Source organism: Oryzias melastigma, linkage group LG4, assembly GCF_002922805.2.
Source record: "Oryzias melastigma strain HK-1 linkage group LG4, ASM292280v2, whole genome shotgun sequence".
Taxonomy (NCBI): domain Eukaryota; kingdom Metazoa; phylum Chordata; class Actinopteri; order Beloniformes; family Adrianichthyidae; genus Oryzias; species Oryzias melastigma.
Window position 1 is genome coordinate 17,743,736 of NC_050515.1, and position 16,855 is coordinate 17,760,590.

General features: G+C 37.1%; 2 protein-coding genes across 2 annotated transcripts in view; one reads left to right on the forward strand and one right to left on the reverse strand.

Moving 5' to 3' along the window:
* The first annotated feature begins 428 nt into the window (after positions 1 to 428).
* fam102bb (family with sequence similarity 102 member Bb) lies at positions 429 to 14,662 on the forward strand. The gene is made up of 11 exons (XM_024278733.2): positions 429 to 763; positions 4,773 to 4,893; positions 5,200 to 5,229; positions 5,589 to 5,705; positions 5,989 to 6,035; positions 6,272 to 6,366; positions 8,200 to 8,301; positions 8,629 to 8,857; positions 10,991 to 11,127; positions 11,535 to 11,604; positions 12,483 to 14,662. Exons 1-11 carry the CDS (start codon positions 618 to 620, stop codon positions 12,523 to 12,525), a joined length of 1,137 nt encoding a protein of 378 aa, XP_024134501.1. The 5' UTR covers positions 429 to 617; the 3' UTR covers positions 12,526 to 14,662.
* A 63-nt stretch (positions 14,663 to 14,725) lies between these two features.
* The window catches only part of henmt1 (HEN methyltransferase 1), a 3,738-nt gene continuing 1,608 nt past the window's right edge, over positions 14,726 to 16,855 (reverse strand). Inside the window, exons 6-9 of the mRNA XM_024278732.1 lie at positions 15,550 to 15,766; positions 15,409 to 15,484; positions 15,168 to 15,325; positions 14,726 to 14,940 (exon numbers count right to left, since the gene is read on the reverse strand). Coding sequence (XP_024134500.1) covers positions 14,834 to 14,940; positions 15,168 to 15,325; positions 15,409 to 15,484; positions 15,550 to 15,766 — 558 coding nt within the window. The 3' untranslated portion in view covers positions 14,726 to 14,833. The remainder of the gene's footprint in view (positions 14,941 to 15,167; positions 15,326 to 15,408; positions 15,485 to 15,549; positions 15,767 to 16,855) is intronic.

Sequence of the window (16,855 nt, forward strand, 5' to 3'; positions counted from 1 at the left end):
AAAAAGAGAATCGCACCAAGGGTCATAATAATATACAGTGGTTAAAAATTTCACAAAAAATATTTTCAAGTGATAGAGTAAAGTGACTAAGAAAGCAAATTCACAAATTTCTAATAAGTTCCCCTGGAAAGCTACAAATTCTCAAGGCTGCTGTTAGAAATTACCTAAAATTGCTTTTCAGACACCTGGGGTGTAAACGGCACATGAAAGATACAAAAGAATATAAAACATAAGTAAAAATCAAAACGAAGTATAAATGCATGGTTTTTTGTTTGTTTGTTTGTTTGTTTTTTTCTTTGTTTGTTTTGGGCAAAAAAGTGCATGCGATGTTGAAATGTATTAAAAAAATGTTTGGCTTTGTTAATTAAACGAATGTTTTATTTTTATTAGAGATTTTTATCCCACAAACCAGAAGTGTCAGTGAGTTCGTGCTTTTATTTCGAAATTCTACCACAGGAAGTATCCCAGTTTCCGTAAATGTAGTTTTCACGCTCTGTTGTCATCCGTCGGTTAACCATCCTCTCACAACACTGTAACCGCTCCATCTGGAGTACACACAATGGGGCTGTAATGTCGCTTCCTATCAGAGCATCTTCTGAAGAGCACCGAGGCTGTGTATGGATCTAATGATGATGAAAAAGAAGAAATTCAAGTTCCGGGTGGATTTCGAGCTTGACGAGCTGTCGTCGGTCCCTTTTGTCAACGGGGTTCTCTTCTGTAAAGTCAGGCTTCTAGACGGCGGGTTCTCCGAGGAGTCTTCCCGGTAACGATGTTTTGCTTTTATGATACACTGCGTTTAAGTCCTAGCATTTAACAGCGTTTAGCTTCTTCTGGGATTTATTTAGCTAACTTACTGTTAAACAAACAAAAACTAGTTAATATCGATCAATTGTAACATTTTTTTGCATGATGCTAACGACTGCTTTCACCAATTCAGTCCATTTTTATTTCATTTTTTTTCACTTGTTGGTGTTGTTGCGTTGCTAGTTTATGTGGTTCTGATTAAAAGTGATAAAATAAACAACCAACATGTTATCACTGTACACGTATTTGCATCTAAAACAACGTCTGGGGTGTATTTCAGATTTTGTTGCGTTTCACATCACGTTACTAGAGAAGCTAGCTAGTTTTCCATAACAATCACAATGCTAATTTTGTCTAATTTTGTCACTTTAGTTGCATTATTTTACAGTGCAAGGTTCATAACAAAATTAAAAGTATGCATTTCTTTATTTCACCATAAATGTGTTATATTATAGCTATATTCATTTTTTTACTAGTATTACACGTACAAACTTAGTCTTTTTTACAGTCATAACTCTCATTGCGTTATAGCTATATTCCTTATATTTGTTTACATCTTGACTTATTTATGATAGTTTAGCCTCTAATGTAACAACAAAGGCACACATTTATACATTTGTTTAAAAGGTATATAACTGTAGTTCTGACATAAACTATTCATAATTTCTTGAAATTAATTGTGTTTTTACAGTGGAGCTACTTAGTGCTTTAAAAGGGTAATTTGCAGTTATCCATAATTTATTTATTTCTGCTGGATAAAATAATACATGGTGTGATTTTGCTGTGAGATTACATTTTTAATGTATTTAAGCATCACAAAGAAGGAGTGAAATATTTTAAAAAGTTTATTACGCAAAAATGTGTTTTAGATTTTAAGTTTCAATAAGATCATGAAAAAAGAAAATTATGCAGAATATACCACAGAGCATATTTATGATCTTGTTCTGTTACACTGATGTCACCACGGGTTATTAAGGGTTAAGACTTCTTTTTTCTTCTTCTCTAATTGTCCTGACAACAACTTTTCTCTGTGATGTGGACAGTTTGTTCCTTTGTATCAAAATCACAAACATCTCTAATAACAAACAGAACATTCTGCTGAGTGGATGTGAGCTCACCCTGAACACTAAAGAACAAATTATGCTGATTTCACTGGAAGGAATTTCTAAAAAGCTAAACGTCCAAACCTCTTAATGTGAAACAAACATTCTTCTCACCCGAGGAGACTTCACAAATGTCAAGCATCTCACAGACAGGGTTCCTCCTGCAGCCCACATCAGTTTTCAAGCTGTGTCACAGCAGCAGTCAGAATAGCTTCTGCTTCTTTTTATGGATGCTCTGTTTCTTTGGTGGATAAATGTGAATTAAAATTTAAAAAGTACAATTTTGATCATTGTGAATTGGTTTAGTCTGTGTCATGCCGCTATTCGAACACATTCAAGCTTCAAACGTTCATCCTAACTCTGATTTGTTCTTCTCAAATCAAAGTGTATGCAGGAAATAATGAAGTTCTTGCACTGGAAGTTCGAAAAAGGGACAACGGGATAACTTTATTTATTCATGTACCTGCTAGAACTAAATAGATAAGAAGGAGGCTGAGTGAGGAGATGTAATGCATTTTGATGGGAACTCAGGAGGGGTCTGTTATAGACATCATTGTTTTTGTCAGGCTGATCTTTTTTACAGCTATTGTTTTTTTGTCCCTGGTGGAAAAAAAGTTTAAAAAAATCAAACTTGGATTGATACAATAGTTATTTTATTACTCAAAATCAGTTTAACTCTTTCTATCAATCAGGACCGTAACCAAAGTAAAATAAGCAAAAGCAAATTGTTTATTTAAATTGCAAGTTTATCATTGGATGTCTTTCCTAAGTACAGTAATATAAACATTTTTGTTGAAGCCAAAGTAAAAAAAAAAACTGTCATTGCAATTTCTGCGGTGTTAATATCCTGTTTCCTTTTATGCTGCACATTTCCTTCAATGTTTGCCGTGACCTCTGCTGAAAGCACGTTGGCAAATTTGATGAAAAAGATGAGTTTTACACATAAAAATATGTTTAAAACTTTGGTCCTTACTTTAAAAACTGAACAATTAATGCCACAAAAGGCTTTCATGTGAGGGATACTTCAGCTGAAACGCTAGTCCGCCACTTTGGAAAAAGAGACCTGTGATGCATGGAAGTGCGAGATGAAATTCCAGTTGTTCCAACAGAGGAAATGACCTACACCTTTTACTCAGAGTGACCCTGCAGCATCTGAGTCACGATTATGCTGTTATTGCTGACAGCATGACGTATAAGCTGAGCCTGAGCTCTTCTCTGGAGCCGGTTTTGGGCTTTCAGCCATAAATTATTTTGTTTGTAACATTACACAAAAGCAGCAGCAGCATTATTGTGCAATGAGACTGTTGATCAGTCGGCTTCATGCAGAATAAAAAACAAGCTTTTCAAGTCTGTATCTTTACAAAGTTATTTTTGTTCTGATGCTTTTTCAAAGTTATATTAGTGACCCAGATATTAAAATCTGAGCTTTCAATCAATATAATTTTGTGTTTTTTATTTGTTCTTTTACTGTCAAGATCCTTTAATGTTTTTTTACCTCCTTAAGTCGAGATCTTTTTATGCAAGTTTTTCTTCTGGTTTTCATTTCTCTTCCACAGTTTTGACCTCAAATGAGCTTTACTTTTTTAAATCCAAGTCCTTTCATTGTTGCTCCTTAAATGAAGGCTCAGGTTTCACATAAAACTCAGAGACGTGTTCCAGGATTGAGGTCGTACTGCAGCGAGGCCATTTGACTACAGCTGCTCTCCATCAGAGAGCAGCTGTGGGGGAAAAGCGCCGGATCTGAACCGCGCTCAGAGATGAGCCGCAGACTATACCTTTAAACCCGGCTAGCTCTCACCGGCTGAAGCGCTTTCCGCGCACCGAGAAGTGCTTTGAGCCGCAGCGCAAACCGCAACTCCCAAAGCACTCCGTGTCCAGCTGGCTAGGAGTTCCCTCGCTATTAACTCCAGGAATTCACTGTTGGAAATGTAAAAACCTTCAGATGAAGTCACTGTTTGTGAGACATTAGTCACACATCTGTTGTGGATTTCTTTTTATTTTGTTATCCAGTTGAGTGATGGAGAAAAACACAGGCTTTCGTCAGGCGTAACCACCCTGTGAACACTTTCATTTAATCTCCTGTCTACAGCAGCCCTGTTTTTGTCACACGTTTAATTAACTTATTTTTATTTATCTCGTAGGATTCGTTTTCTTTTTTTTCTCTCCCAGCACTCGAGGCAAAAAAAAAAAAAAATGCCAAGTGCGGTTTGTGTCGAAACTCAGCGGCGTGTGGGCCGTACGCGCAGATTGGAGATGGTTAGGTGAGTGGGAGAGCAGAGGATGCCAAGTGAAAGAGAGGCCATCTGTGCCATCATGAGTCTTCTCACGTACACACTCCCTTCACCTCGCTCCATCCTCTTTCTGAGAGGAAGGCTACAAGTCACTTTCATCTCCATCCCAGGGTGAACGAGGATGCTGCATCCTCCAGCTCAACGCGCTCGTCGCCATTAGATCAGCTGTTTGGGAATCAATAGAAAGATTCATTATCTTGTTTATGGAATAGCGGGAGCAAGTGGATGATCATCAAGTAGGCTTTTTGTTGGGAGGTTAACCAGAGGAGAAATGCAGAATATCTTGAACCGAATATTTATTTTTTCAATTATCTAGATGGACTACCTTAAATTTGAAGCTCCCAAAAAACAAAAAACATAGATGACTAAAAGAAAGAAAATACACCAAACTTACTGTAAAATGTTACTAACAACTTGATTTATAAATATTTTTCTCTTAAATTTAATTGAGAAAAAAGACACTCATCATTCCAGTTTCTTTCAGAAAATTCTCCTTATCCTGTAAGTTTCCTGCATGTGTCAATGAAATCAAGCCTCTAAAGGTATTTTAATTCTTGGAAATATCTCCCTACAGAGAGCCTGTGCAGGCCAACTGTGTTCGATGGAGGAAACAGTTTTCTTTCCCCTGCAAGATGAGTGCCAACGCGGGGACCGGAGTCCTGGACCCCTGTGTTTGCCGCGTGTCTGTCAGAAAGGTAGAATAAAAGGGAAACTCGTTTGACGTTTTCATCCAAAATGAAAGAAGTCGCTCAGATCAAGTTGAAGGTTGTGGCAAAAAATGTCTAATTCTTTGTGATTTTATGTGATTAATGTCAAATAAAAGTGCAAATGCTATATCAAACATTCATTTACTTAATCTTACATTTTAGCAATAAAATCTGATGAAAGCAAACAAACAAAAAACTTTTTTTTGTAGTTCTGTCTATGACTGCATGCATTTTTAACCATCAAAATGTGAGCTTTTTATTTCAATACTCATATCAATATAATTTTCTTTGTAGGAGCTGAAAGGCGGAAAGACCTATGCAAAGGTATTTTATAAAATATTTGATCCCATTTATTATTTTATCCCATTTCAGTCCCCATAAAGCAACCTGCATCTTGGTAAACAGACATGGTAAGGTTGCAGGCTCTGTGTGCATGCAGACAGATGGCTTTCAGAGCCTGCAGGTTTATGCATGAAGTCATTATTTACCAAAACTCTTTTAGCATGTTCTAAACTTGTCTTGTAATGTTTTTACATTTTAGTTAACAAACCTACCAACTTTCAGACATTACAAAGTACCTTAAGGGTTTGACTCATTATTTGAATTTTTTGTGTCAAAGTTCCTGACAGAACAATTCTCTAGAGACATAAAAGTTTCTTTCGTTTTCATTCTGTCTGTTGCAGCTGGGTTTTGCAGATTTGAATTTAGCAGAGTTTGCCGGCTCAGGAAATACAACTCGCAGATGCTTGTTGGAAGGCTACGACACCAAAAACACTCGCCAAGATAACTCCATCCTTAAGGTAAAATATCCAAAGCAGCAGTATGTTTTTCCCCCTTTTAGAATGTGGACATCGAAAGTTTAAATTACATTTCAGTTCACTGTTTTTAACAGTAACTGTTGCCACATGTCTCTTTTGTTACGTTTGTCAGTTTCCAAAATGATTATTGTTTCTACATAGGATATGAAAGGAACGCTGGAATTTGGGTGTTTTGAAAACCATCAGCTGCTTCCTAAAACTCCAAATTATTTTCATGTTGGTGTTAAACATTCTGGCTGGTTTTAAATCAACATTGTTTTTACAGGTTATCATCGGTACTCAGCTCATGTCAGGCGATCCCTGTTTTAAAACGTAAGTTTAAAGAAATATCTTAGTTTAGTTTTTAGCTATTGTGCATATTTTATGACTAATTTTCTGCATTGTGAAAACTACCGGCATGAAGCCCAATGAGGCAAATTTCCTTTGTGATATTGGGCTATATAAATAAAATTGAATTGAACGCATATATTCAGTGCACATTTCTTTTTCCAGTCCTTACTTTTCCTTGTTTTACCTATAAGTAATTTTTGTGTTTCTTGCGTCGTCAGGCCCCCCTCCACTGCCACGGTGATTGGGATCCAGAGTGATGGAGAGAGTCTGCTGGAGGAGAGAAGGGGAGGAGACTCACAGAAAGGCTGCTCTGGTGAGAACGGTCACCTCCCGTCAGCTCTGCTTAGTCATCTGCGTGGCTTTCCCAGAAGTCTTAGAGGCAGTGTTCCGGTTTTGAGATTTTGCTCCATATCTGAGGTTGACATTTGTCTTAACCTCGTGCTCACTTTTGCTGCTGGGTCTTTGTTAATTCACACTGCAGAATGATCTGCTAAATTAGGTCAATGTGATAAACAAATATGTGAAGAGTCACTTTAAAGAAAACAAATTATTCAAGTGATGGAAAAAACTGTTCTGACCTAGTTTGATCATGTTTTGGTTTGTTAATTTTAGGAATGTGCCTCAGCTTTCTGGACCAAGTTAAACACGTTAAACCAAAACCTGAACCAGTTTCCATCCCTGCAGGACTTCCACCTCAGATCGTTTCCTTTTTCGGATCCAAAGCAGACAGTCCTTCAAAAAACCTTCTGCAGACCAAGCTAGACTAGAAGCAAAACTTTATTGTTGTCAAAGAATTTACAATTTACATTCTGTGACCCAATCTTCTTAAAACGTCATTTTATAAGTGAACATGTGCCTTCTTTTGCACTTGGCCCTCTTGTGTTTATCATTTATTGAATCAGCTGGTTGAAACCATGTTGCAGTTTGCAGCAACATTATGCTTCACAAGCTAAGTGAGTGCTTTCTATGCGCCTGCCACTCCCGTTTCCATAAACTCCTCCGTTACAGCTGTCCCCTTGTGCCGTCCTTCCCTTCTGTTTCGGCCTTCCCCTTCTGGAGCTGAGCTCGTGTGTTCATGTGTGAACTCATCGCTGTGTCGACGGCTTGTTCTTCCTTTAGGCTTTGGAGACTAAAAAGCGCTTTCATGTATAATTTAAACTATCTTTTTTTTTTGATTAACTCCAATCTGTTCTGACCTGTGGGCTTTCATGTGGTTAAAAATAGGACTGTGTGCACGTTTATTTTGAAGGGGGGTGGTAGTGGGTTATCAGGCAATGCTCTTTTTGTTCTGATTATCTTTCCATCCATGTTCTGGTGTGTTTTATGTGTAGAAAAAGATGCTATAGCCCTGCAAAAAGATTTTTTTTAACGCTACTTTAACAGAATAGAGGAATAGTAGCTACTAGGGGGTTGTATTGACAAGAGTCTAGCAATACGGTACATATTTTCAATACACATCTCACTGTACGATATGTATCGTAATATATATTCCAAGACTATTCTAGAACAATTTTTCACAACTTTTTTTTTACTGATGACCTGCCGTGCAGCTGCATTGCTTCACTTGTTTTTATCTGAGCCCGTTATGAAGCACCGCAATCCGCGTTTTTACATGATACTGGTAGCAACATGGCTCAGAGTTTTGGTTTGGGACCCAAGTAAAAACGAAGAAGTACACGTCTCATAACAACAAAAACCATGAGGAATTTAACACACTGGTCTCACAAGATTTTCCTGTTTTTTTGGTGCAGTGTAGAGCTGCTCAAAGGGGCTCAGTGTGCCACGCTGCCAACTAGTGGTTGGGGGTTTAGGTAAAAAACAAAAGTAAGACACAGAAGGACACTCATAAATAATTACATAAATATCAGCCAGTTGAAACATCGTGACATATTGTCGAATCACCCTTAGTGGCTGTCTATCGCCTTCATTTTTTATTTTTTTTGCCTAAACCAGAACAGTTTGCGTCCACGTTCACCCGTATCCTTTAATCTCAAAGAAGCTGAATTAGACGACAGATTGTGTAAGGCCAACATAAAAAAAAAGCAGCTGTCTGAGTCAGCTGGGCAGATTTCCTCACAATAACTAGCTTTTTCTGTGCTTTATTGTTCAGAATATCAGCTGTTTGCCTTTGTTCTGCTCGTTTCAGGGGAGAGCCGGGAAGGGAAATGCCCCGTTGTGTCAGAAGATCTGGGGGGCTGTGGCCATTCCCGAACATCCAGCTACGCCAGCCAGCAGTCCAAACTCTCAGGTAGAAAAAAAAAAAAATACAGATCAGATCAGATGATACTGATAAAGATCAGATGAAGCTCTAATGGTTCTTTCATATGGAACTTTAAAATGCATTTTCTGCTACTTTATAAGATTTAGTTAACCTGACATTAGCTTGTAGGAAGTTACTTCCTTGTTGAAACCTTGTAGTATTCCCCTTTGATATGTTCGATCCATTTCCTGGAGACACAATGGCTGCAAGTATTTCATGTCTACTGTAGTTTTTGGTAACTTCTGAGGATTAATTAAGGATTTTTATTTTTTTTTGGCCTTAATGTGTGCCTCTAACACTTCCTGCTTCCATCAGGCTACAGCACAAGTCACTCCCGCTCCTCCAGCATGTCAGAGGTCTCCCACAGGAGGAACCACTCAGTGGGCAGCGCCTCCACAGGTATCGGCAGCATCCCGGAGCCCAGCGAGGACAGAGAGTCCAGACCCTGTCCCGCTCTGCCTGAACACCCGGACCACACGGGAGTCGCCGGCGATCCTCCAGGCACGCCAGTTAAGAGCGCCTCATCCTGTGAACCTCTGAGCAGGTGAACATTTGCACAAATGAAAGGAGCTCAAATTGTTAAAGGTGAAAATAGGCAGAGAGAAAAGCCATTAGAGTAGCAGTATTAACGAGAAAATCTCGACTCACACTTCTCACTGCTCAGGAAGTAGACATCAGACGGTTGGAGTGTAGGAAGCAGGGTTGTGGTTTTGATGAGGTGACGCTTTGGACTTTGAAGAAATGTGATCATTTTCAGTAACGTAAAGCCTTAGAAGTTTGACTAGACATGAGATCACCTCAAAGATCTGTCACGATCTCCTCGTTCTTGTTGAACCGCAGTCAGCCACATTTTACTCTACTAAGTTTGTTTCTGACTTTTTGATAATGAGATGTTTTGAGACATTGAATATGCAAATGTAAAAACAGCTTTTTGCAACCACATCTAGTTGCTGAGAGATCGCTGCAACAGTTAGACCAAACAAGGAATTGCAATAAGACAGGAAGTTCTGCATCAGCAGAGACTTGTCACCCTATTAACCTCTTGCAAATCAGCCATCTGTCTTTTTCTTTTTAGATTTGGTTCCTTCACAAGTTAACTAAAAATATATACTATATTGTATTTATTATTAATCTTTTAAGGCTCCAGAATAATCTACAGAAATGTGAGGCTTTAAACCCCTTCTGTGTAATTCCTTCTTTTACTTTGACACAAAAATCTAAAGTAAAGATGAGTAAGCTGACAGAAGTGAAAGTGACCTTCTTAAACTGCTGCAAGAAGGGCTTTTACAAACCACTCAACCTTGAAGAGTTATTTGCAGAAACTGTTTTGTATGGCGGGAATAAATAAATCAAACTTATAGTTTTTGACAGCTATGAACTTACATTTGTTTGTAGCAGGCAGGGTTTAGTCCCAGTGGGACGCTCCGCCTTTGATAATCATTTCTGTGTCAAGTTTTAATCTGCACCACACAGTTTTTGGACAGACAGGTGATTCCAAATTGTTACTTCCGAAACTCAGTTTGTTAAAAACTACATACAAAGCCTGTTTAATATTTTCGAGATGCAACATTTTTGAGTAGTTGTAGAGCATCATAAAATCCTTTCTTAATGCGTTAACTAAGTGCAGATTTGAATTTGCTATCAAAATGAAGCTGAAAGTTTGCAAAAAGAGTAAGAGTGCCTCTGAACTAAATAGGTTAATGTCGAGGCTGGAGAACAAGGTGATTTTATTCTGAACTGGGTCGTCACCATTAAATATCCTCCTCCGCCACAAAGGAGGTGCAACAGCAGGAGAGCAGCAGCTGCTGTGCTCGGGACAAAAAGAACACTTCCATATTTTTTCCACATAGCTTTCTTCACTTATCTTTATGTTAAATATTATTATAAATGGTTTTGTATTTGAATTGTTAGACGAAGTAGCTCTATTTTACAAAACAGAAAGAGCTTTTCTTTTTTTCTGCTATACAGTGGGCCAAAAAGTATTTAGTCGGCCAACAATTGTACAAGTTCGAGATAAAACAAGGTTAGATGAAACCAATTTTGGTTTCATCTAACCAAAGAGAAGTTGCTTGTTTGTAGGTGACCAAATACTTATTTTCCACCATAATTTACTAAATACTGTTTTCCCCCACTGCAGGTCTAAACTGTTGGCTCCAAAAATATTGTTTTCAAATCACTTTTTTTCTTATCTCAGCTGGAAATTTACTTTTTTTTTTTTCTTTTTGGGGTGTTTTATCATTGTCTTTGTGTTTAATTTGTAAAATGTGCAGTGCTTTGATCATTTCCTCTTCACCCTGAAGGACTTCATCATAAAAACTGATGATGATGCTGTAGGTTCACATTTCAAAGAGATCAGGTTCCAACAGACTGCTGTAGCTACAGATGTACAATAAAATGAAATTTGACGCTTTTTAATGCTCAAGTACTAAAGTACAGAACAAGTTATGAGTCAGGAGTCGAGAGAATTTTAATAATTTAAACATTATTACAAAACAACAAAATGAAGTCGATAAGTTGCTTTTCCTTGAAGACAAAAGCATCACTAAGTGTGCAGATTAAAGACGCTTCGCCCCAAACCTTCACTACTGTTCACATTCCTTCTCTGAACAAAACTGAATGATCAATAATTTTTTGAAAATGCTGAATTTCAATAGAATCCTTTATATGTGTACCACAGACACCCTGTCAAGCAGGACTCCATGGAATCCCAGCTAAAGCGGATGGACGACACGCGGGTGGACGCTGATGATGTCGTGGAAAAGATACTACAGAGTCAAGACTTCACACCCAGCCTGCTGGACTCCAGCGCTGAAGGCAAGAATACCACTCCCTTTATGTTTGTAAAAGATGGAATTTGGTTGGCATGGACCTTTAAGTTTAAGAATATACTCTGCTAAGGGGGAAAGTGACCTATTTAAAAAAATATACATAAAAAAATATAAATATCTGCAGTGTTCTGGAGCAGTGCCATCTGGGTAAAGTACATCAAATTTGCAAAAGACAACAATTAAAGTTGACACTCTTCTGTTACCCCGTGAGGCAGTGGGTGTTATTTTTTTGAAGGGGACATTGTTTCTATTCCACCGGGCTCAAAGCTCAGAAGAAAGCTGCTGTCAATACATGATTATTTTTAGATTGCCTAGCAACTGGCTTCTCTTCATGACAAGAAAGCTGTGTGAGCTCCATGTTCTGACTGTGTGCCACGACTGTGTCTGCCACAGAAGAAGGCCTGCGTCTGTTCGTCGGTCCCGGAGGAAGTACGGCTCTCGGAAGCCACCGTCTTCCTACGCGGTGAGTTTCCCTCTACGCAGGCACAGACATCAGCAACATTGACCATTTCATAGAGAAACAAACCGCTCTGACCCATTTAAAGCAGCTTTGATGACTCAATTATTGGTTTAGTCCGATAAATACAATATTTAACCTCCAAGGTGCCAGCTTATACTGACCGTGCAGTTGTAGAATTGAATTTATGGTATTTTTGTGTAACTTTTTAAAAAATTTTACTGTTATCGTGCTTTTTTTAGGGCAAAACTAAGTTTCCATGTTTAGTATACAGCTACTGAGTAATAATCCATGATCAATGGACCCACTTTATGTCCAATGGAGGAAAGAAACTTCTTGCTAATGAGGAGACACAAAAATCAAAACTCGTTTGATTTTAAATCAGGATAACCCTTAAAGGAAGTCTCTAGTAAAGCTGCAAATTCAGATAAACTCTGCAGTGCCCGTATTCCATCTGACAGTCTGCTGGGATGTGTTTTGTGGCAAAAAAAATGGTTATTTTAACTAATAACATGAAAAAATATATTATATTTTAACAGTCCAAAAGTCTATATTTATGCTAGTTTTATTCTAGAGCTAGGCAGTTAAAATCTTTAAATCTGTGCCACAAAGTTTTTTTTTTTTTTAATCACCTTAGTGTCTCTTCTTTTTTTAGTAATTTATCTCTCATCTGATTTTTTAAATATGATTTTTGTGCATAATAATAAAGTGTTTGAATAAATAAATAATTTTTAAGAACAGAAATGATTTGCACATTACCATTCTCTTTTGGCAATAATTCTCTTTATTTTTGTTAGAAAATGTTCACGTTTCACATCCCTTGTTGCAGGGCAAAAAATAAATCTAACATCTTTTATCTAACATCTCCTCTTGTGTGCTTTCAGGGTTGGCGCCGGAGCCTATGAGCAAGTGGTAATGAAGCGTTAGGCCTACAACCCTCAGTTAAGAACTGACAGCAATTAGAGTTTTTGAAAAAGGAAAAAATGGGAATGAGTCTGTTTCCGCTTTCTGTCTTCATTCCTGGCACAGTAGCTGATCAACCGTGATCGCTCCAAACTGGAAACATTACAATAGCGCCCTCCTGTGTTCACACATGGAACATAAAGATGTAGCTGATCAAATATGACCTGGACACATTGGGGAGGGGGTTCCTTATGAACATTCAGAAAGGCATTAAGCTCCTTTGGCCTTGCTCTAACTGTCTGCTGTGTTCAGTTGTAAAAAAGCTTCTTCCTTTAACAGAAGCTGGTGGTAGTGATTAGCATTTCTCGGTGTAGCTGTCCGGTGGAAAAGCTGTGTGTGCATCATCAGGACGAACAGAAATCTGCTCAAAGCAGTAGCTTTTAATACATTCCTTTGTCTCTGAATTTTGGACTTCCTTTGTAAAGATGTCCGCTTTAAAATTCAGCTAATAAGCTGCAGTGTTTGAACATTTTGACAGCTGTTTTCAAGGCGACAATATTTTATAACAAAACACAAAGCTATTTGATGTGAGAAGTTGACTTTTGTCCTTTTATTTGTTCATCTTTTCGCTGGTAGTATTCATTCTTGTGTCTTCAGTTGTGCTACGTTGGTACTGTTATACAAGACAAACTAATCAAATATATTACCCATAGATGCCCTATTTTTTAAAATAATTTAATGCATTTGTTGCACCAATGAGAATTAGAATAATACTGTTATCAGGATTTTTTTTTTTTCAAAAATGAGACCAAAAGCTAAAAAAAAAAAAAAAAATTATCCAAGTCATGGAAACACATTTTTGGATCATCTCTGCAAACTAGAAATCTACAGATCTACTTAGTTTTTTCTCAACAAGACAGTTAAACACTTATATATTATGGTAGATATTTCATTTTGCAAAGCATGTCTGTGCTTTGCAGCTGTGAGATGTCCCAGTGATCAAGGAGCTTACATTAGTGAACAAATAAAAACCTTTAGGATCTACCAACAATCTGTGCATCTTATCAATAAACTGCACAAAAAACTTCACCTGTATTTAGAAGTGTTCTCACTAATCTTTTAATATCACATATATATATTGTTAATCTTCACATCAAGAGGTTAGAATAAAGAAGTGTCTTTTATGGACCTATCCGGTTCATATAGTGCTGCAAGATAAGTAATGTTCACAGGTGGAATGGTTAGAAACCATCAGGCATAGTTTGCATTTTCAACTACTTGAGATACACAATATATTCAAATGATCCAGTGTAAAACAGAAGTTTTACCAGGTTAGTAGGAAAACGCAGAATTAGAGACACAACTAGTGACAAACTGTAGCGCAAATTTTACGTTTTATGCTTCTTGTCGTCAGTTATTATAGAGGAAATTAAAAGCCTCATTTAAATCAACATTAATGTACGTACAAGTCTGTGTGTGCCGTTTTTGTTAGCATCTTCTGCATGATTGTCGTCTGTTTACTTTTTTTTTCTGTCCCTCGTTTTTACAAAGCTGGACACATTTTAGTTTTTTTTTCTCCTTTTTCAATGTTGTGCCATCTCTAAACTTAAATCTGTGACCTTTTTTTTCTTTTTTTTTTGCTTTTTTCACTGTGAAATAGTTAAAAATTGTTGTCCTGAAAAGCAGAACTGAATCTATGTTTTTTGGAATTTGTGCTCCCGTTAAATGATTTATATTGTCGTCTTTCAACTGTCTTTGTTTTTACTGACGCTGTGCCATATTTTAAAGAAAGATTCTTTTCTTTCTTTTCTTTAAAAATGTATCATTTTTTTGCAACAAAATGTCCATTTGGCTTATATTTTTTTTTTTAATTGGAGTTTTTTGAAATATAAAAACCAAAAAAAAATTGATTGTTTTACCTGTGACACACGGGTATGTTCATCCTAGTACTTAACATGTTGTTCCAAACATGGTTGTTTTATCTCTTCTGTGAAGCTGTTGTCTGAATAAAACTGTATTCTCGTGTAAAGTGACGTTCCGTGCTGTTGCGACACTCCCGAATGGTCTCTGTTACATACTTGTTGTTTTGACCAACATTTGCTTACAGTGTTCTTGGATGCCTAAACTGTCTCTGGCACTGTTAAATAAAAACTGTTTCAAACCACGTGTCAAGATTCTATTAAGTCAACCCGTAATGTGCAACAATAACGACCAAAACATTGTATTACCTTTTTGTGGAAGTCAGATTTACTTTTCTGACATTTAACTGAAACAAATGTCAAGAAAAACTGATGACTTGAACACCGATCCGGATAAAGTGAAATCCTCCAGATTAAATATTTGTCTCCCAGTTCTCTTCTTGCTCAAAACTGTCGGAGCAACAGCTGACTTCTGTCAAGCCGCCGTCCTCCAAATGAAAGTCAAAATCTTCTTCCTCATCTGTAAAAAAACAAAGTATTGTTTGGGGCGTGTACAAAGACATAAAAACACTAGAATTGTAGACTGGAATAAATGGTTACAGATAACAATAGCTTGTTGAAAGCGGATCACAATTTAGATCATTTAGATCTAACATTGAAAAATAAGTAAAGTTTACAATTGTTGAGCTTGATCTACTTCCTCCGAATGAAACCACTGAATTTCATAAACATTTGATGAGAGAGTACCTTCTTCCTGATACTTTACAAGTACAGTTCTGCCGTCGTCACTCAGTTTGACTGCAGGCTCATTCATCAGAAGATGTCTTAGATTAACCAGACTTCCACTCAGCTTCTTGATTTTAGGACAGTGGGACCACAGTGAAGACAACGGTACAGTTACGTATCTGCCAGGAGACGACAAGAAAGTAAAAAGTGAGATGAAATTCACCGTCTGACCTGACGTGTGCATGATCCTTGAGGAACATACCTGTTCAACAGATCCTGATGGTGTAGGCTGCTTGTCCACAGAGGCTGCTCTGCACATGCTCCTAAACGCTCCTCCGCTTTAAATTAAAATAAATATTTTAAACACGCCACACACGGTTGGCCTATGACTGATTAAACAAACCTTCTTTTTGCTTCTCCTCCACCTCCGTATGTGCTTCTATCTGCAGTTCCTTCATTTCTTCACAGATCTGACAAAGAGGAAAAGCAGCATTTCCCCCCCCAGAGTTCTCCTCTGCCCATCGAACCTTCAGCTGTTCCACCTGGTACAGCACTTCACTCACAAGGACTCTCCGGAGGGTGTTGTTATCGCGCAGGCTGGGGTAGTTTATGTGGTAAAGCTGAACGAGGCAAAACCGGGTGAGACTAAGATTTCTGGGCATGATATCAGTTAAAACTTTAAAGGAAAAAAATAGTTTGGGGCATGTACAAAATAACTGAAGATTTAAAAGCCAGGAAAAAAATATAATGTTCATAATTTTTCATTACTTCACTGGTTAGGATTAGAAAACAATACTTAGAATAATACTTTACAGTCTGTATATTAAAAAAAAACAATACTACATTTATGGTAACTTTTTTTTTGTTTGTTTTTCAAATTAAGGGACAGAAAATTTACAAGAATAATTGGGGAGAATAGTTGTTTAAAAGTTGATAAAAGTGTTTTTGCTAGAGTAAAAATCCTCTCAGTCAAAGCTGTAAATGTGAAGCAAATTTAAAGATTTTTTTTACTTCAAACATTGCAAAGAATCTTACATTTTCTTATTTGAATGGTCAGATCCAGCCCAGCAGTACAAAATCAACAGCAAATTATTTTATTTTTTACCATTTAAACACTAATCTTAAAGTGAAACAAGCTGCTTTCGACATTGATTAAAAATGAAACAAAAAAAGAAAAAAAAATATTTTTGCATTATTGACACATTTTAATGTTTTTATTTTTAATGCATCAGGGAGCACTGCTTACATTCATTTTCTATAAACATAAGAAACTAATTTGTTGTTCAGTCAGTTGCTAAATTGTTTAGACTGAACTACATTTGTACATTTTCTGATCAACTTTTTTGCAAACAGTACTTTTTTCCTCATCTTCAGTTCTAAAATGTTGCCACAAACCAGAAAGTATCAAATGTTGCAGTTCATCAAACAACCTCTGGAGGCAGGCTGCAAAGAGGAGCAGTTTCCATAGACTCCTATGTTAAATAGTCGAATTTTATGCAAAAAAAAAAACGTATTTACAGCCTCATTCAAGGATCTATTCAATATGCATCTCCTTTTTCTAGTCGCTGTGAGGTTTTTGTTTTTTTTAATATACTTGTTTTTATATTAATTATGTTTTTATTGCTTGCTTTTCTATTTTATCTGTTTGTTTCTGTTCTTATAATTATGAGGGGCTTATCTTATTATATTATTGCATGTGTGGGGTATAG

What these genes read in the sequence shown, in the direction of transcription:
- fam102bb (XM_024278733.2), top strand. Translation starts at nt 618, where the DNA reads ATGGATCTAATGATGATGAAAAAGAAGAAATTCAAGTTCCGGGTGGAT. An exon ending in CTCACAGAAAGGCTGCTCTG is followed by an intron (nt 6,367 to 8,199) that starts GTGAGAACGGTC and finishes TGCTCGTTTCAG; the next exon opens with GGGAGAGCCGGGAAGGGAAA. An exon ending in AGCCACCGTCTTCCTACGCG is followed by an intron (nt 11,605 to 12,482) that starts GTGAGTTTCCCT and finishes GTGTGCTTTCAG; the next exon opens with GGTTGGCGCCGGAGCCTATG.